General features: G+C 36.5%; 1 protein-coding gene across 4 annotated transcripts in view; it reads left to right on the top strand.

The window, feature by feature from the left end:
* LOC148657503 (A-type potassium channel modulatory protein DPP6-like) overlaps positions 1 to 17,416 on the top strand; it is a 305,728-nt gene that overhangs the window by 250,967 nt on the left and 37,345 nt on the right. For all 4 annotated transcript variants that reach the window (XM_088643867.1, XM_088643869.1, XM_088643866.1 and 1 more), the window contains exon 8: positions 6,546 to 6,666. In XM_088643867.1, the coding sequence (XP_088499993.1) occupies positions 6,546 to 6,666 (121 nt within the window). The remainder of the gene's footprint in view (positions 1 to 6,545; positions 6,667 to 17,416) is intronic.

Below are 17,416 nucleotides of genomic sequence, written 5' to 3'. Positions count from 1 at the left end.
CAGAAATAAAATGTCCAAAACCAAAAAAGTCTTCTGATGCCAGGGGAGCGTATGGGATATCATAAAACACAGTGCTGCACTACTACCTGTTAACCATATCCTTACTTTTGCCAAATAGTTTCAAAGATGGATCATTGTTCCATGAATTGTACTTTTAAAAAATCCGGATCCAGTTGGAGGACTGATCCGGTCCGGGTTTTACTTTTTAAAAATCCGGATCCAGTTGGAGGACTGATCCGGTCCGGGTTTTACTTTTAGCAGTCCGGATCCAGTTGGAGGTCTGATCCGGTCCGGGTTTTACTTAAAGAAATCCGGATCCAGTTAAAGGACTGATCCGGTCCGGGTTTTACTTTTAAAAATCCGGATCCAGTTGGAGGACTGATCCGGTCCGGGTTTTACTTTTAAAAAATCCGGATCCAGTTGGAGGACTGATCCGGTCCGGGTTTTACTTTTTAAAAATCCGGATCCAGTTGGAGGATTGATCCGGTCCGGGTTTTACTTTTAGCAGTCCGGATCCAGTTGGAGGACTGATCCGGTCCGGGTTTTACTTAAAGAAATCCGGATCCAGTTAAAGGACTGATCCGGTCCGGGTTTTACTTTAAAAAATCCGGATCCAGTTGGCGGACTGATCCGGTCCGGGTTTTACTTTTAAAAATCCGAATCCGGTTAAAGGACTGATCCGGTCCGGGTTTTACTTTTAGCAGTCCGGATCCAGTTGGCGGACTGATCCGGTCCGGGTTTTACTTTAAAAAATCCGGATCCAGTTGGCGGACTGATCCGGTCCGGGTTTTACTTAAAAAATCCGGATCCAGTTGGCGGACTGATCCGGTCCGGGTTTTACTTAAAAAATCCGGATCCAGTTGGCGGACTGATCCGGTCCGGGTTTTACTTTTAAAAATCCGGATCCAGTTAAAGGACTGATCCGGTCCGGGTTTTACTTTTAAAAAATCCGGATCCAGTTGGCGGACTGATCCGGTCCGGGTTTTACTTAAAAAAAAATCCGGATCCAGTTGGCGGACTGATCCGGTCTGGGTTTTACTTTTAAAAATCCGGATCCAGTTGGCGGACTGAGCCGGTCCGGGTTTTACTTTTAAAAAATCCGGATCCAGTTAAAGGACTGATCCGGTCCGGGTTTTACTTAAAAAATCCGGATCCAGTTGGCGGACTGATCCGGTCCGGGTTTTACTTAAAAATCCGGATCCAGTTAAAGGACTGATCCGGTCCGGGTTTTACTTTTAAAAATCCGGATCCAGTTGGAGGACTGATCAGGTCCGGGTTTTACTTTTAAAAATCCGGATCCAGTTAAAGGACTGATCCGGTCCGGGTTTTACTTTTAAAAATCCGGATCCAGTTGGAGGACTGATCCGGTCCGGGTTTTACTTTTAGCAGTCCGGATCCAGTTGGCGGACTGATCCGGTCCGGGTTTTACTTTTTAAAAATCCGGATCCAGTTGGAGGACTGATCCGGTCCGGGTTTTACTTTTAGCAGTCCGGATCCAGTTGGCGGACTGATCCGGTCCGGGTTTTACTTTAAAAAAATCCGGATCCAGTTGGCGGACTGATCCGGTCCGGGTTTTACTTTTAAAAATCCGGATCCAGTTGGCGGACTGATCCGGTCCGGGTTTTACTTTTAAAAATCCGGATCCAGTTGGAGGACTGATCCGGTCCGGGTTTTACTTTTAAAAAATCCGGATCCAGTTAAAGGACTGATCCGGTCCGGGTTTTACTTAAAAAAAAAATCCGGATCCAGTTGGCGGACTGATCCGGTCCGGGTTTTACTTTTAAAAATCCGGATCCAGTTGGAGGACTGATCCGGTCCGGGTTTTACTTTTTAAAAATCTGGATCCAGTTGGAGGACTGATCCGGTCCGGGTTTTCCTCTAGCAGTCCGGATCCAGTTGGAGGTCTGATCCAGTCCCATTTTACTTTAACAGTCCAGATCCCATGGAAATCTGATCCAGAAAAAAGACTTAATTAGCCCATAATTACATTAATGATAGGAACAGAAAACATATGACATACTGTATGTACATATAAAAACTAAAATAATGATTTAGTTTAGATAATTACTGACTCCCGCTTTAACTGTCTGTATCTTGGCTGTGGAATGTTCCAGAAATAAAATGTCCAAAACCAAAAAAGTCTTCTGATGCCAGGGGAGCGTATGGGATATCATAAAACACAGTGCTGCACTACTACCTGTTAACCATATCCTTACTTTTGCCAAATAGTTTCAAAGATGGATCATTGTTCCATGAATGGAACTATAGTGAAGAGTGGATCTCACTAGCTCTAGAATTTCAGAAAAAGAGGAACATACTCCCTACCAAAACAAGGAGGATGCAATAACATGATGTAAAATTTGGGACGTCAGATAGAAGGATTAGTTTTACTCTAACAGTCCGGATCCAATTGGAAGTCTGATCTAACAAAAAGACTTTATCAGGTATCCCATAATTACATTAAATAAAGATCTCCTCCCCTTAAGCAAGTTGGAGGTCTGCATATGTACTTATTTTTTATTTATTATTGCTTTCAGTAAGTGTAGATTTACAGCATATACAAGGAATTTTTTTACTCATAGAAAGTAGAGCTTCCGCTGATAATATCTCTGTGGTTTAGAGAATCCACTTAAGGGAAAATTAGGAGAAAATTAAAATTTTTACTATATAACATTTATATACAAAAATATAATGGCAACCACATTAAACACACACCAGTAATATTGATGCTTTTTTTAAGTTAGTGTTCAACCACTTAATCTGTGTGCCTCTTCCATAAGAGTACTTGCTAATAAATTTAGAAACCTTTAAAGCTGAATCAAAACTGTTTGTACTACAGATATGAAGCATTTAACAATTTACTGCTATGACAAAGCCATCAGCTGGCCTATTCTGAGACATGATGAGGAAAAAAATAATTAGAAATGAATTCCTTTTCTCAAAGTCTCATCCTGCTAATTTGTATCAAGAGTCAGTGAGATTGAAGGAGATGAAAGTAACTCTGGTTTAGAGATCACAGCAGGGGTAACCATCACCTGTCACTGAAACATTAATGTGTTGGTCTCTGTGTTTGATTCAGTGACATCACTGCCTATGTCACTTTAGCTTTGATGCCCCAGAGCTGTGCTTTTTGTTCTCTCTTCTCTCCTCCATACGCTTTAATTTCTTACAAATAAAACAAGGTTCAAACAGCAGCATACCTTAAACAGCCATGGAAATTCAATGTCAGCTGCTGGATTAGCAGGTGGATGTTTTAAAAAGAAATGTCGCATGTTTAAAAAGACCAGTTACAGGACTATAGGTTCTGGCTCTGAAATAGTTTTATTTCAGAACATAGGTAAATGGTATTTTAAGCATATATTGATGAATCTATTGACTAATAAGATTCTATGAAACTTTTATTTAAAAAACTGTCATGCTAGACTGTCTTTTTAAGTCAAAATCCTCTTATTGAGGACAGTAGGGGGCGCTCACTCTGCAGCCTGTGTGGGTCCTAATGACCCGGTATAGTGACAGGAACACTATGCTGTAAAAAGGTGCCATCCTTCGGATGTGACGTAAAACAGAGGTCCCAACTCTCTGTGGTCATTACAAATCCCAGAGCATTTCTCAAAAAGAGTAGGGGTGTTAACACTGACACAGGGGTGATGACTCTTAATCATTTTCATTTCAATTCAAGAAGCTATATTGGCATGACCAATAGATTTGTGTTGCCGAAGCATATGCAATCAATACAACATCTAAAGACATTTAAAATACAAACACAGTACAGTATATGAGGTTTACCTACAACATACATCATATAGACCATTATTGAGAGACAGGCTTACTGTTCCTCAGGCTGTGACAGGAGCTCCTATACTGGACTGCCAGTTCAACTGAGTTCCCTCCCCGCTCTCCCAGTAGGATTGGAAGCTGTTGTGATTCTGGCAGGTATGGGAATTCTGTGATTAGATTTGTTAATCTGAGAAAGAATGCTTGTCTAACCTTAATCCTAACCCTCACCCCAGAATATTTGTCACATTGCAGTAGGAAGTGAATCTCTGTCTCTATGTCTCCTCACTGGCAGTGGGAACACAGCCTGTCCCTCTCTGGGCAGCCAGGTCTGCCTGTGTCGCCCAGTTTCTCTGGCCAGATTGTGGTCACTGAGCCTGTACTTCATCAGGGTCTTTCTGCTGGTTTCTTTTTGCTGTTTCCTTACCTTGGTCAAATATTCAACTATCATGTATTGTCTGTTTAGGATTCTGTAGCATTCCAGTCATGTTGTGTTTGTGTGTGTATGTCCCAATGTGTGAGATGTTGTTTTTGATCTGTGCTGTGATGTGGTTGTTTCTGATTTTGAGTGTGCTAGCTGTGCTGTCCTGAGGCTAGCTGGTGTCATTGTGGCTCTGGTAAGTGAGTTTTAGGACCATCTGGCTCTTTGGCCCAGAATTCAATTACCCGACGTAAACCAGACAATTCCTTTGATCAGTGTGTCACAGACTCAAGTAAACACTTCAGTTTCTTGCTCTGGAGCTCCTGAGAACTACCAATGTTGATACTAGCTAGACGTTTGGCTATTGTCTGTAGATTCTTGGGATACCCGAGTAGCCACTTCCAAAAACTGTAACAATACACTTTATTTCTTTCTCTGTCTGTACTGTATTATACCAATAAATGGATTCACCTTTCTCCCCTCACACTGAGCATTGTGCATGAAATTAAAAAAAACTTAAGTACCACATTTAATTTAATCTTTAAGGAAACTTCTCAGCGGAGCAATAACATTAATCGAGTCAATGAATTCAATATATTGTTTTCTTGATTCTTTCCAGCATATTCTGAAGAAACCAGTGGGAAGCAATGGCATACTTGAAAATATGATTGCTTTTCTTTCTTTTCAAAATTGTATTCAGAGAGTTTGCAGATGATATAGTATATTTTTTCTTTACTTCTGTCCAGAAACCATTCTGGTGTTTTATTAGACATTTACTGTACCTATCCTGATTTCAAAGTGATTTTTGATAAGTATCGTATAAAGAACAACTATGAAAATGTTATTTTAAATTTTGTTACATAGGAACTTATAGTGATTTTCAATACAAATGAAACTATATTTTAACTTCAGCTTCATTTTATTGAACAAAGTATTTTTACCAGCTGTTAAACTGCACAATTTCCTTCATTTTAGAGACAGTACAATACAAGTGTGTTGCATTATTCAATAAATGACTTTGCCCCAAAATAAACCTTTTGCTTTATTTGGCCTGCAAAAGAAAAATGCCAAACCTAAATGATTTGAGATTAAAAGTACTGCATTAAAAGCAATTTCTGCCACTGAAGTGAAACTGCTTTATCCTTAGCTGTTAACTGTTATCTGTTAAGATGTCCACACAAAAAGTGGAAAACTCTGCCATTATATGTTTCATTCTCAACATTTATTTGTGAATATTAGTTTAAAGTGAGGCTCCTAACTTTTCAAACTAACAAGTTAGCTCCATAAAAGTAAATCTATAGCATACAATCATGAAATATAAAGAAATGACTTTTTTTAAAAAGTGAGTGCATACTGTAGCAAATTTAGATTTTAGAATTTTAGACATACAGTCATATGAAGCATTTTTTACTACTTAAGTATTTTCTCTCTCCAATAATCCACTCTTTTACCTATTTTTCTACAAGAATACTTTATTTGAGTCAAGCAGGAATAATGATTTGTATTCAAAAAGTCTTTATTAAAAATAGGTGACTCACTTCATCACCTGCAGAGCTGCAATGAGCCTTTTTGACAGGATGTGACTTGATAAAGTGCAGAAATTGTTGTTTAGTTGTTCAGAAATTAATTTAACAGGTCACAGTGGAAAATCCTTCACAAGAATACAACACAAGCACTGGGGGTTATGTCCATTTCTTAAAAAGACTTAAGAAATGCTGGAAACCTAATCTGCACAGGTTGTAAGGACCTTGGCTAAATCAGTTATTACAATGATGATATCACTTCGAGATACTTCAAGATAAGGATCTCCTGTCACCATGCTGGGACACAGTTGTGGAATATCTAATCCAGAGGGAAGAGGTCCACCACTAATACATGACTTTATTACGTAGACACTGCTTTGTACAGTGTATTATACTGTATATATATCTATCTCATGAATGCTGAGAGGCAGAACAAGTAGTATAAAGCCTAGCAAATGCTGCAGATTATAGTTATTGTTTTTGAAATGGTGCTGACCTCTTAAAAATGTTCAGTGGCTCGAAATAATTGTGTACGCCAGATGCAGAATTGTGTATCAGAGTCACTGTGTAGAAGTTCGAACAAGAATATTGAAACTCCTTTCCACGGGCAGACATAATGATGGGCTGGTTGGTTGATTGATTATTGTGGGATATCTAAACTGAATACAACGGTTAATACAGTATGTATGTGGTCTTCTGTTGACAAACATCTGATGAAAATCTATCAGAAAACCACATGTATGCAATTATGGGTCTATAAATAAAACAAATTGGCAAATATAAGATGTTTTTAGTCTTAGCTGATTTGTTTTTTTTGTTTTTTGCAGGTCTTCATTTTTGAAAACAATATCTATTACCAGGCAACGATGGAGAGTCGTGCGATACGTCTGGTCTCTTCTGGAAAAGAAGGAGTTATTTTTAATGGCCTCAGTGACTGGCTGTATGAAGGTAAGACACATATATTTTTATGTTTTCTGGACAAATCTACAGAATAACAGTTTAAATACATTAAATTGCTGTGCAATTAAACATTTCTAGTAACATAAAGAGGAGTATTTGCTTTACATACGTTTTTACTTAATACGGTCATCGCAAAATGGTTTCTGCAATGAACAGGGATTTTTCAAAGTAATGAAGTTAAGTTTAAAGTGTCTTACCTTTCTTGTTGATCTTCAGTGTTGAACCTGTGGTTTTTAAATACTATTTAATTTTGGGTGTTCTTGGGCGTTTAATTGTATCTAGTCTATCCTATAACCTTTCTGCAAGGACCACAACTTTTCCCAATTTTATCAATAATTTACTGTACATTGAGGTGTAATTAGCAAACTAGAATTTTGGATCATTAAGGTAAACATTAAAAATACGTTCCGACACAAGTTTCCCTATTAAGCAGATTTATAAAGGTTATATACTGTAATAAAACAACCCACTGCTCAGGGAATATTGAGTGTGGTCACGTGATTTTATTTCTGGCACAGCACAATTTCAGAGTAAAAGAATGTGTAATAACTTAAGAGACACAACATCCGTTTATTTATAGAACCAGAGGACACGAAGAATGGAAAACATTGAAAGTGTTTTGAAAAAGACACTTATAAAATAGATTTACCTGTAAGAATGTATGTTTGCACATTACTTTACTCCTCAAACACAAAATATTGTACAATAATAGGATATGTAGTGTAGTTGAAAGTGTAAAATTTACATAGAGACCTTTTTAAAAATATATAATGAATGCTAATATGTCATTAAAAATGTTATGCATAGTTTTGGTCACCACATTACAACAAATATACACCATAAACAAATAGTGTTTGGAAACCGTTTCAATAAAGAGTGCATCTAGTGCATAATTAAATGTCTTTAGATACAATGAGCTTGAAACACTTTAGTCTTGAACAGAGAAGAACTTCGGACAGGAATCAAAACTCTCAAAACTGTTAATTATGAAGGATCAACAGTGAAATGCATACCAAACAGCAGACGTAAAAATGAAGGCAAGTGCATCTCACACAGCACAAGAGGTATCTCTTGATACAAAATGAAATGGAAGACTAGGAAAGGCTGATACCTTTCTGAAGCTACCCTGGATTCCTCCAAGAAGCACTAAATGGGCTACGTCCACAGATCACTTCCCTGTTAGCTATAAAATGAGCTAAATAAGCAAAATGGCCATCTTTCATTTGCAGCATTATATATGGTACAGTAGTCTGCTAATGGCTGAGTGAGCTGCATTCTTCTTTGAAATCTGAGGGAAGATATAAAATGTCAACTGGGATTTCTTTTTTTTTTTCTGAAGAGGTCAATGGTGTTTTTACCCCCCAAAAAACAAAATAATTAAGAAGAACAACAGATACAGCAACAGCATGAATGTTTCTTTTCTCATGGTTCCTGTGGTTCTGTTTTCATTTGTAGATCTTAACATCCTAAGCAGCAAAGAGCATTTAACATCTGTTAAAGTTTTTTTTTTCCCTGTGCTTTTGCTTTTTGTTGGTCATGTCCTGGGTATTACTCACTTCTGTTGTTTAATTAATGAGCATTTCTTAATTACTGGCACTGGTTCTCAGAGGGGATTTAAAAGGAAGGACTTTGGGCAATGCTAATGTTTTTTTTTACCTTTAAATTTTAATCAGAAGATGCATCCTGTTGTCTGACCTTTGCAGAGCTCTTATAAGAGAGGGGACGTTTTGCCTTAATTTATTGGAACAGACAACTTTTTTTAAAAAACAGGGTCAATTTTACTGATTCTGTCACATCTAAATTGTGATGTCAGTGAGGATGGATCTATTAATTTTAACAAAGTACAGTATATATTGGCATTAGAATATAATATATATAATGTATAGATAGGCTGCTATTGGCAATTTGTTGCTATTGGATCCTGAAGATGTTTCAAGCCACAAACGTTTGAAACATTTCTCCCCAGTACAGAAAGACTTCCTATTTAAAAAAAAAATGTTTGTTTTGTTTGATGAAACCTCTGTTGAAATTGTTTGAGTGGAAGAATTAAAACAAGATGGGTCAAATGACTTACTGTAATGTTGAAGAATAGTGTACCTCTACTGAGCCTTGAGTTGGTTGTAACATATATGCCCTAAAATTACCTATATTTTAATTAATTGCCACAATACCTTTCATACTTTAAATGACAGTAAGAAACCCACAGACTTCCTCTAGTCCTCAACTATCACTCCCATCAAGAGAAAAGTACAGAACATTGTGGAGAGTAACGTCGTACCTCTGCAGAGAGACCCAGCTGTAACATGTATTTTAATTAAAAACGCCACCTCTAATTTCACACAGAAGGGAAAAGAACTTAGAAAAACATCTGGTCCACAGTGAGATCTGTTTTTCTGAGAAGAGTTTGGCAGGTATGTGTCCATGCAATAGGTCCAGATGTATCACCTACAGTACAAAATAACCAATCCCTGTTCTGAATCCCTAAATTACAGTATCAATCATTGCTCACCAAACCTCTATGTGCACAAGCTTACTGCTTTACATGTAAATAATGCAACCAATCCAACTATACATAGGATAAACTAAAGGAGGTAATAGTAGTCTGATATGCCTACTTATACATACTGTACAGTAAATGAAGCTTTCAAGTTAAGGCCCCAACATTTACAGGTTCTCGACACTTCAAAAGCGATTGAGCACACAGTCGATGACATCGCCATTGGTAGACTCACAGAGTGAGTCAGGGCTATGGACCAAATGTTTCCCCCAGACAGAAGGAATGAGAAATGATCTTCAAGCTGGGGACTTTGGAACCTTCTGAAATGAAAATTCTACTCTGACATCATCACAACATCAAGCACAGAAGATCTGCTAACAACATGTAACATGTTTACTGCACTGCAGTTCCATTTCCTTCTAATCAGCTGAATAAATATTTCTGTCCAGAACACTGAAACAAATGATTGTTTGTTCATTGGAACCCTCTATACAACACAAAAGCCTTCTCTTCCATAAGCAGACAAGCATATTGTTGATGTGTTGATTATTGGAGAATACCCCAGGTAATATTTAAGACGCAAATTCCCAGTCCAATCTGTTTAAAAATCTGAATTCATTTACTGAATGTCTGTAATTATGGAGGACATTTTCTGGCATAATTTATTAAGTTCTGAAAAAGAAATATCACTGGCAAAATATTTAACCCATTATTTTAACATAAAATGTGTTATGATGAATGTAAGGTAAAACAGGGCACACTAATAATACTGACAGCTGGTGGGGGAAATAATTGTAATGTTAAATTAAAGAAAATGCTATTGCTAGCTTGGATTTTTGCTGTTTTTAATATTACTTTCACTAGAACAAGTTGTTAAACCTAATAAAACTGGATGAAGGAAACTATTTTACAGTGCATGTGTTTTAATAAGTTAACAGGACAAGTTCTTGAATTGTTTAAAATAAAATTTCCTAAAGTCCAATGAAAATATATATATATAATATGTTTTACCTTTTCACCTCAGTGCTCAGTGTTTCGGTATTCATTATCTTAGTTTGACATAAATATGTATTGTAAATGGGTGGAAGGAATGACTGTAACTGTTTTGAGCGGTGTAACAGATCAGTTGGACTTTCAAGATTTTCAATTTAATTTTTAAACCCAAATCAACATATGGAAAAAATGGGTGAGTGCTACAGTAGAGTAGGTAATGTGGGATCCTTTTTAATGGAATCAAGTTTATGCTTTGTGCTTGCTGCCTCATTGCATTTTTGTTTGCTGAGATATCTATGATGTGATATGTGAACTGTTTATGATTTTCTATTTGTTTTTTATACTAGAGGAAAAATACAGTATCCTTAAAAAATGAGTATGTACTCCAAGCATATGACGTTTTCTGTGCACAATGTCTAAGCCTCCTATAATCAAATTACCCGTAATTATGTTTTATGCAGATACTGATAACATCACTATATATTTAGATATTTCACTTATATTTTGCAGAGAATTTGAAATAACAGTTTGTGAATGTGGGGATGCGGGGTAACATTACATACTGCAATTTATTTTCTGGATTTGAAAACAGGAAAATACAAATACAGTAGAAGTTTCCAAGAGAGGTCATTACGCCCATTTTTTGATTATGTTAGATGTTGGTATGGTAATGTATTGTTTCTGCTTCAATATTTCCATGTGGCTGTGGTGGACAGTCCACATAATTACATCAGAGAGGTTCTGCCTTTGGTATAATCTTGTTTTTATGGGGTCAGACACAAACTAATTAGAATTTATCCTTCATTTATACACACACTCTATAAGCCTTTGTGCTAGCAAGAATAAAGGTCAAATGAGAGTTATTGGTTTAGAAACAGACTGCCTAAAGAACAATAAAACTAAGGTGAAATATGACCTAAGGCCACTTCTGGCTTGTTTCATTGATGCCGAGTGAACTGTTTAAAGGTAGCATTTTCCAGAAGACATGTAAAAAACAATATACTAAATTGGGGTTTTAAAGTGTATGATTTTCAAAATTTGTGGAGAAAGGTTTAGTTATTCTTTTAATTTTACGTAACTAGATTCTAGATTACTCTAAATATTTTTGTTCTCAAGACCTTAAAATAAAGTTGCATTTACTCAATAATTTTCCTGAAAATCCCCCTGAGAGAGAAATAATTTTCTATACCAAACACGGTCTTAAAACGATTCCTCTTATAAAAGTAAGCAACGGACCACATATTAACACGAATGTCTCTTTTTGTTTTGTTTGATTTAAGAAATTTACTTTAGCCGTTATTTAGTGCACTGTTTGAAACTGCAAATAATATGCATTTGAAAATATGTTACTTTACATAGATATCCAGCGCTGTACTGTACAGTATATTATAGCATATAATAGCACTCATTTTAATCCTGAATAGAATGTTCTTATGATGTATTATACTGGAAGCAAAATGTTTGCTTTTAAAGTGTAAATGTTTCTGGGAGGCAGAATGTTAAAAGACAAGAGCACCAGAGGATTAAGAGGATTGTATCTTGATTTAAGCATAAGCTTGCAGTTAGTTCACCAATGGTATCAATCCACAGAGGAGAGGGCTGAAAGGTTAAACCAAAGAATTGAGGGTTCTGCATGGACCTGGCAGCACTAAACTCAATATGCCTGCCAGCTTAATTATGCGTTATGTTTTGTTGCTAAAGCTTGCAGGTAGGATACGGACATGAAGCTGAGTAAGCTGAGGTGGCATTAAGCTGCTTAATTTGTCATCTGATGGCCAATACCAAGGCTACAAGGAGCATTTTGTTTTTCCTGCTTTTTACTATCATTACATTCATTTGCATATTCTACTGGTTAACCAGTATTTTTGCTATAATTTTCATCTTGGAACTTTTGTCAGAAATCCTTAGTAGAACCTATTGTATTTAGCATTGGGAAAGATAGTGAAAGAATGTTATACATTTTATAAAAGCTACCAAACTGCTTATCTTTTAGTTTCCAAACTGCTTACAGTATAACCCTGGCAAATGGAAACGTACCAGGGGGCATCTATAGGTCAGTGGAAAAGTACAGCTCATGTCTTAAATATAGTAAAAAGACAAGTTGAATGTCTTGTTTTGCGAATGTAAGCAATAACGAAAGTTTTAATTAGGAGTTGTTTTCCGCTATACAAGCTTGACTAAAAAACTGATGGTTCGTTTTAGGGATTAGGTCATCTATGTTCAAGGTAGGAAGTTTGTTTGTTACTGTGTATAAAAAGCGCTGAGCAACATCTTTCGGAGAGACAGGCTTTGGTAAGCTACCCTCCCGCTTGCAAGCGTAATAAACAGCTCTTCTTTCACCCACATCCAAATTCTGGTATTTTAATGTTTCTTCAATAGTAAAACACTTTAAACTCAATCTTGAAACTCTGCCCTTTGTAACATGCTTACTTTTGGTTTTCAGAGGTCTGGACACAGTTCCTGCTATCATAGGCGTTTTGGGTAATATAAAAAGAACTCAATGCATTTTGTATACCCCTGTGTTTAATTAAATGGAACAATCACATGAAAAAAAAACATCTTTAAAGCAAGCAAAATCTACTCTAGCAAGCTTATTGGAAAGAGTTTAAAAGGTCAAAGGCATCGACTGGAGCAATAAAAAAGAATAAGCTGCATGCTCCAATGCACTCATAAAATGAGCATATTCATTCCATATCATGGAAACAAACTAAAATGATTTGTCCACCCCTAAAATTAATTTTCATTTAACTTTCACAAGCACATGGCTTTAAGCTGATGTATTTCTAAAATGTATTTGTTATACACCCTGTGCTAAATGCACAATATGAGTGACTTTTCTTTTGGTGTATGCTGTGATAGAGTATACATTTCTTTACAAGGCTAACATTAAACCTTAAACTGTTTACAAGTAAACATATGATGAGTAAAATACACTTACAATAACATAATGGTAACTGTGGAAATACGTCTAATGAAATAGTCTGACTGAATAGAAATAGCTATGAAATATATTGTATATGTGGAGTTTAATGCATATTTATGCATCAATTTCAGTTATCAATAAAGAATACCATGGCAATTTTAAAGTCTGAATTACCGTGAAGACCAAAAACACACAGATATAAACAGCTTAATGAACAGTTTAGACAATTGTCAAAAGATTCATGAAACATTAAAGGTGCATAATGAAGGTGAATAAGGTCAACTATGTTGTGATATGTGAATTTTACATTTGAGGAAACTGTTTATTTTATTCAGGGCGAGTGAGGTAAGGCCTGTCCTCCTGGGCAGCCATTACCTGGATCAGTGCTGTCATTTGGCCTGATAAAAACTTAATATCGTCATCCTCCTGTCAACCTGCAGGAAAGCAACGTCATGTGAGCACCCTCCGGGAGGCATGATGGAGTTTCAGTATTGCAAATGTAATCGTACAATGCCTTTGCCTTTTTCTGACAGATACAGGGATCCATGTGTTGTTACTGTCTCATTCTATTCCCCTTGGGTTTGCTGTGATCAAAAACCATGTGATGCAACTGTTGTAGTTAAAAGGGTTATCCCCAAGGCTTTAAAATAAATTCCCTTCCAGAGCTCTCACCTTCATTGCCATCCATATTCAGATAGATTTTTTTGGGTTTACAACTCTGAAGAATAATGCAGACCAAGCCCTCTCAGCTGAGGTTAGTCCTACTCTGCTGCTGTAGACAGTAGCTTCTGTACAAATCAGGTCCCCACCTTCCATGTTTGGGGTCTCGGTTTGCCAGGACAGACAGTTTGATCCCTCTGAAGAGCACTGTCCAACTGCTGTTAGACATGTCTTGCTGAAGTACTGTAGACAAGGAGGCTGGAGAATTATCTATAAAACTGATAAATATGCAGCACGTTGACCTTCAATTGTAATAGCAATAATACAGTAGGTGTATGGAAATGAAACTGAAGCTAAATTCATGTGAGATGGCTACCTCTTCATTATTATTTGTAATATAAGGTTTTCTTGTTGCCAAAATGAAAAAACCTCTTAACCAGTCATTACAAAGTGCAAGAGAAATCCGGGTCAGTTGACCTCCTATAAACAGAAAGACTTAAGAAACAATCTGTATACAGTGCATATCGATAATGATGCTGTGGTTGTACAGTAATTGAGTTGGTTTCATTTTTATACACACTTCATAAGCACATGCTATTTTAACTTTAAGATTTATATATTATTCCTCTTTATTATTCTGAGAATACCTTTGTCTACTATTGCAAAGCGCTTTTGTAATGTATTATGGTTGCGTGTTGTTCTAAAGTAGCATGATTATAAGTTGCATCGTGTCAGAATTTGTTAACAGATTGTATTTTTTTGCCATCATGAAAGAACAAAACCAAGCTGTTGTGGTACATCCAGAAAAAAAGCATCTCAAGCTGTAGTGGTGATATCAAGCTACAAAGCCAGCATCAAAGATTTCTGTTGCCACCTTGTGGATATATTCATTTTAGCCAGACAGAAAACAGATATTTCTGACAAAATAAAATCCCTGTGCAGCTGGCTGTCATATTGCACTTGATTATACAGTAGTTTACTTTGTTTGGTTAATATACATCATAAACTATTCAATGTTGTGGATAGCTTACATGTCTCAGTTGTATTGTTTCTCATAATCAATGTCTCAGCGTAAAAATGAATAATTTATAATACCTAAGCCCAGAATGAGAAAATGAGAAAAAACATCACAGTACCCTTTCTGACAAAGTGCTGGTGTAATTAATAGTAAACGACATGACAGAGTGAAGTAGAATACAAGATGCAGAACAAGAATACAGCTAGTAATTTAATGCATGCTTCTATGAGCCATACAATAGCAAATTGACTTCTAAAAATATGTCAGTAAATATTTTCGGTATCGTGTCCCTTTTTATACAACGCAATACAATCCTGGAGTTTTGAGGAAAAAAAACAGCATAACAAGACTATGATCAAAAAGTCATCTTCTTCAGCACCACGTTTTTGAGCAATGCACTCTTATTACTCATAGTTAGAAACAGTCTATAGTCGGTTTATTGCTTAGAATCCAGAATTGTGTATAACTGGTCAAGATGTAGATGCTGTCACACTATGTTTTATTATAAATGTACCTGTAGGCTTTATTTAGCGCTATGCTCTATATGCCCTCTATATAGCAGCGTACTGCACATAAAGCAGACATTTCTTTGAATATGGAGAAATACTGTGGTTACCTGGTTTCACATAAAGCATGCCAGGAACGATTAAGTTCAATTCCCAGAACAGGCACTGCACAACTGTTAAACCTTGATTAATCTTGCTCTAGTCAGTAGATTATGACTGTAAGATTAGATGTAGAGTAATGCTTTTCTAATGATGATTAAATCTTTTTTTTAACTGAATTGATACACTGGACTTTCTTCTATTATGTATGAACATGTTAATGGAAAGGAAATATTTGTTTGTTCTTAGGTTGAACTAAGATTGCAGACATACTGTAGTTATGGGATTCTGTTTTTTAAAATCAGTTTCTGATTCTTTCCTCTAAGCCTTAGGATATTATACAATGAATTTCCTTGTTTTCTTGTCAAGATTCACAAGTCTGTGCTCATTTTGCCTTAGTCAGATTGAACAAAGCTAATGAAGAGGTAGTTACCAGGCATAAAATATCCATATAAATACACTATCTCTGAGCTCTTCATTTAAAATGCTCCTGACAACCCAGCTAGCTCTCATATTGCTGGATGCTGGCCTGCTCTTTAGTGTGAGATGCAGAACGAGAGCCCAGAGCATGTAATATTTATGCAACTAGATTATGCTGCTGCCTTAAGGTATGTCTGGCCCCTTTTTGGCATTGAAATAAATGAGATTAAAGCATATGTGATGGTTCCTGGTTCAGAATCCAAGTGGTCTACATGTGTCATATGAAAAATAACTCTTTCAATAGTCATTTTCTGCAGTGCACAGATGCACAGTGCGTATGAAGAACACACCAGCTGTTTTTTTAAATTGCCTTGAATTATATGATTAAAAAAGACTGGGGATTTTTTTTTCTTTTTTTCAAGGGCAAATTATGAAAACACTTGTAAGGTGAGAACTTAATGATGAATTCATGAAACTGAATTAGTCTTTTGCAGCAAATGCTGTAACTGTGAGGTTCGTTATGTTTAAATCAGACTTATTGTTTGAATCTATTTTGAATTATTTCTGTTTCATGTGACATAGTGAACATTTACAGTTTACAATTCCTTGTTTATTGGAAATGTTTTTTATCATTTATTTTTACCTGTCACACCTAATTTCCATTTTTTTATATATTCAAATAAAATAATGTCATCTATAAACTACATTATGTTGATTCTTGTTGTATTGCTGATTAATTTTAATTGGGTACTCTTTGCATGGTTAAATTCCTACCAAATGAGGAAAGATTACAAGTTAATTGTGTACTGTGTCTTTCTTTTCATTGTTAACCCTTAGTGTGTTTTTGATCCTATTATTATTATTGTTTTTGTGTTTGTACAAAACAAGTCAAAATACTGTATTTCGACATACTGTACTACAATATCACCTTACCAAATCAAGGAAACAAATCAAATTTTAGTATCTAGATTTTTTAAATAAAAATATTCTGCAGAGTCAAAAATGAGGCAAGTTCCCTTTGAACTTTGCTTGTTTCTGAATCATCTGTTTTGCACATATATACAGTAAATCAATTTAGGATTTAGGACAGAGGAAGGCTCAGCTGGAATTAGCCCAGGCACAGGAACTCTTTCTCCCAGTCCCCTTCCATGGGAGAAAAGACTGCCACATTGGCCCTACCTGAGTCACCCTTCACAACATCAGCCTCGTCAGGTGGTACTGTAGTTCTATTTAGCCATCCCTTCCTTACCATCTTAGAGAAAGGGCAGACGTCCCAGGTGCCGTGTTAATCTAGGCAACTTCCCCATTTCCAGCAGGAGAAGCAAAGCCTGGAGTCTCCAGCAGTAGCTCATGTCACTTGGGTCCCCTCATTCCCGCACACCTGATCTGAGCCTGCCTGGAACAATAGAGTGCCTGTTTAGTTTTGTTTTAGTCTAGCGTTTTCGAAACGGAGAAGCGATATTCCTAAAGGGCCTCGACCCCCCCCCTGGCCAGATGGCTCACAGGCTTGGTGAAACTCAGAAGCCACTAGAAGGAGAACCGATCAGGTCATACGAGGAGGGATGGATATATCGGATTCCCTTAACCAGCACCAGTGTTCACCATAGTTTGATGTGCTGTAC

Source organism: Lepisosteus platostomus, chromosome 8, assembly GCF_059453375.1.
Source record: "Lepisosteus platostomus isolate fLepPlt1 chromosome 8, fLepPlt1.hap1, whole genome shotgun sequence".
Classification (NCBI taxonomy): Eukaryota; Metazoa; Chordata; class Actinopteri; order Semionotiformes; family Lepisosteidae; genus Lepisosteus; species Lepisosteus platostomus.
This window is presented reverse-complemented; position numbering and strand designations above follow the sequence as displayed.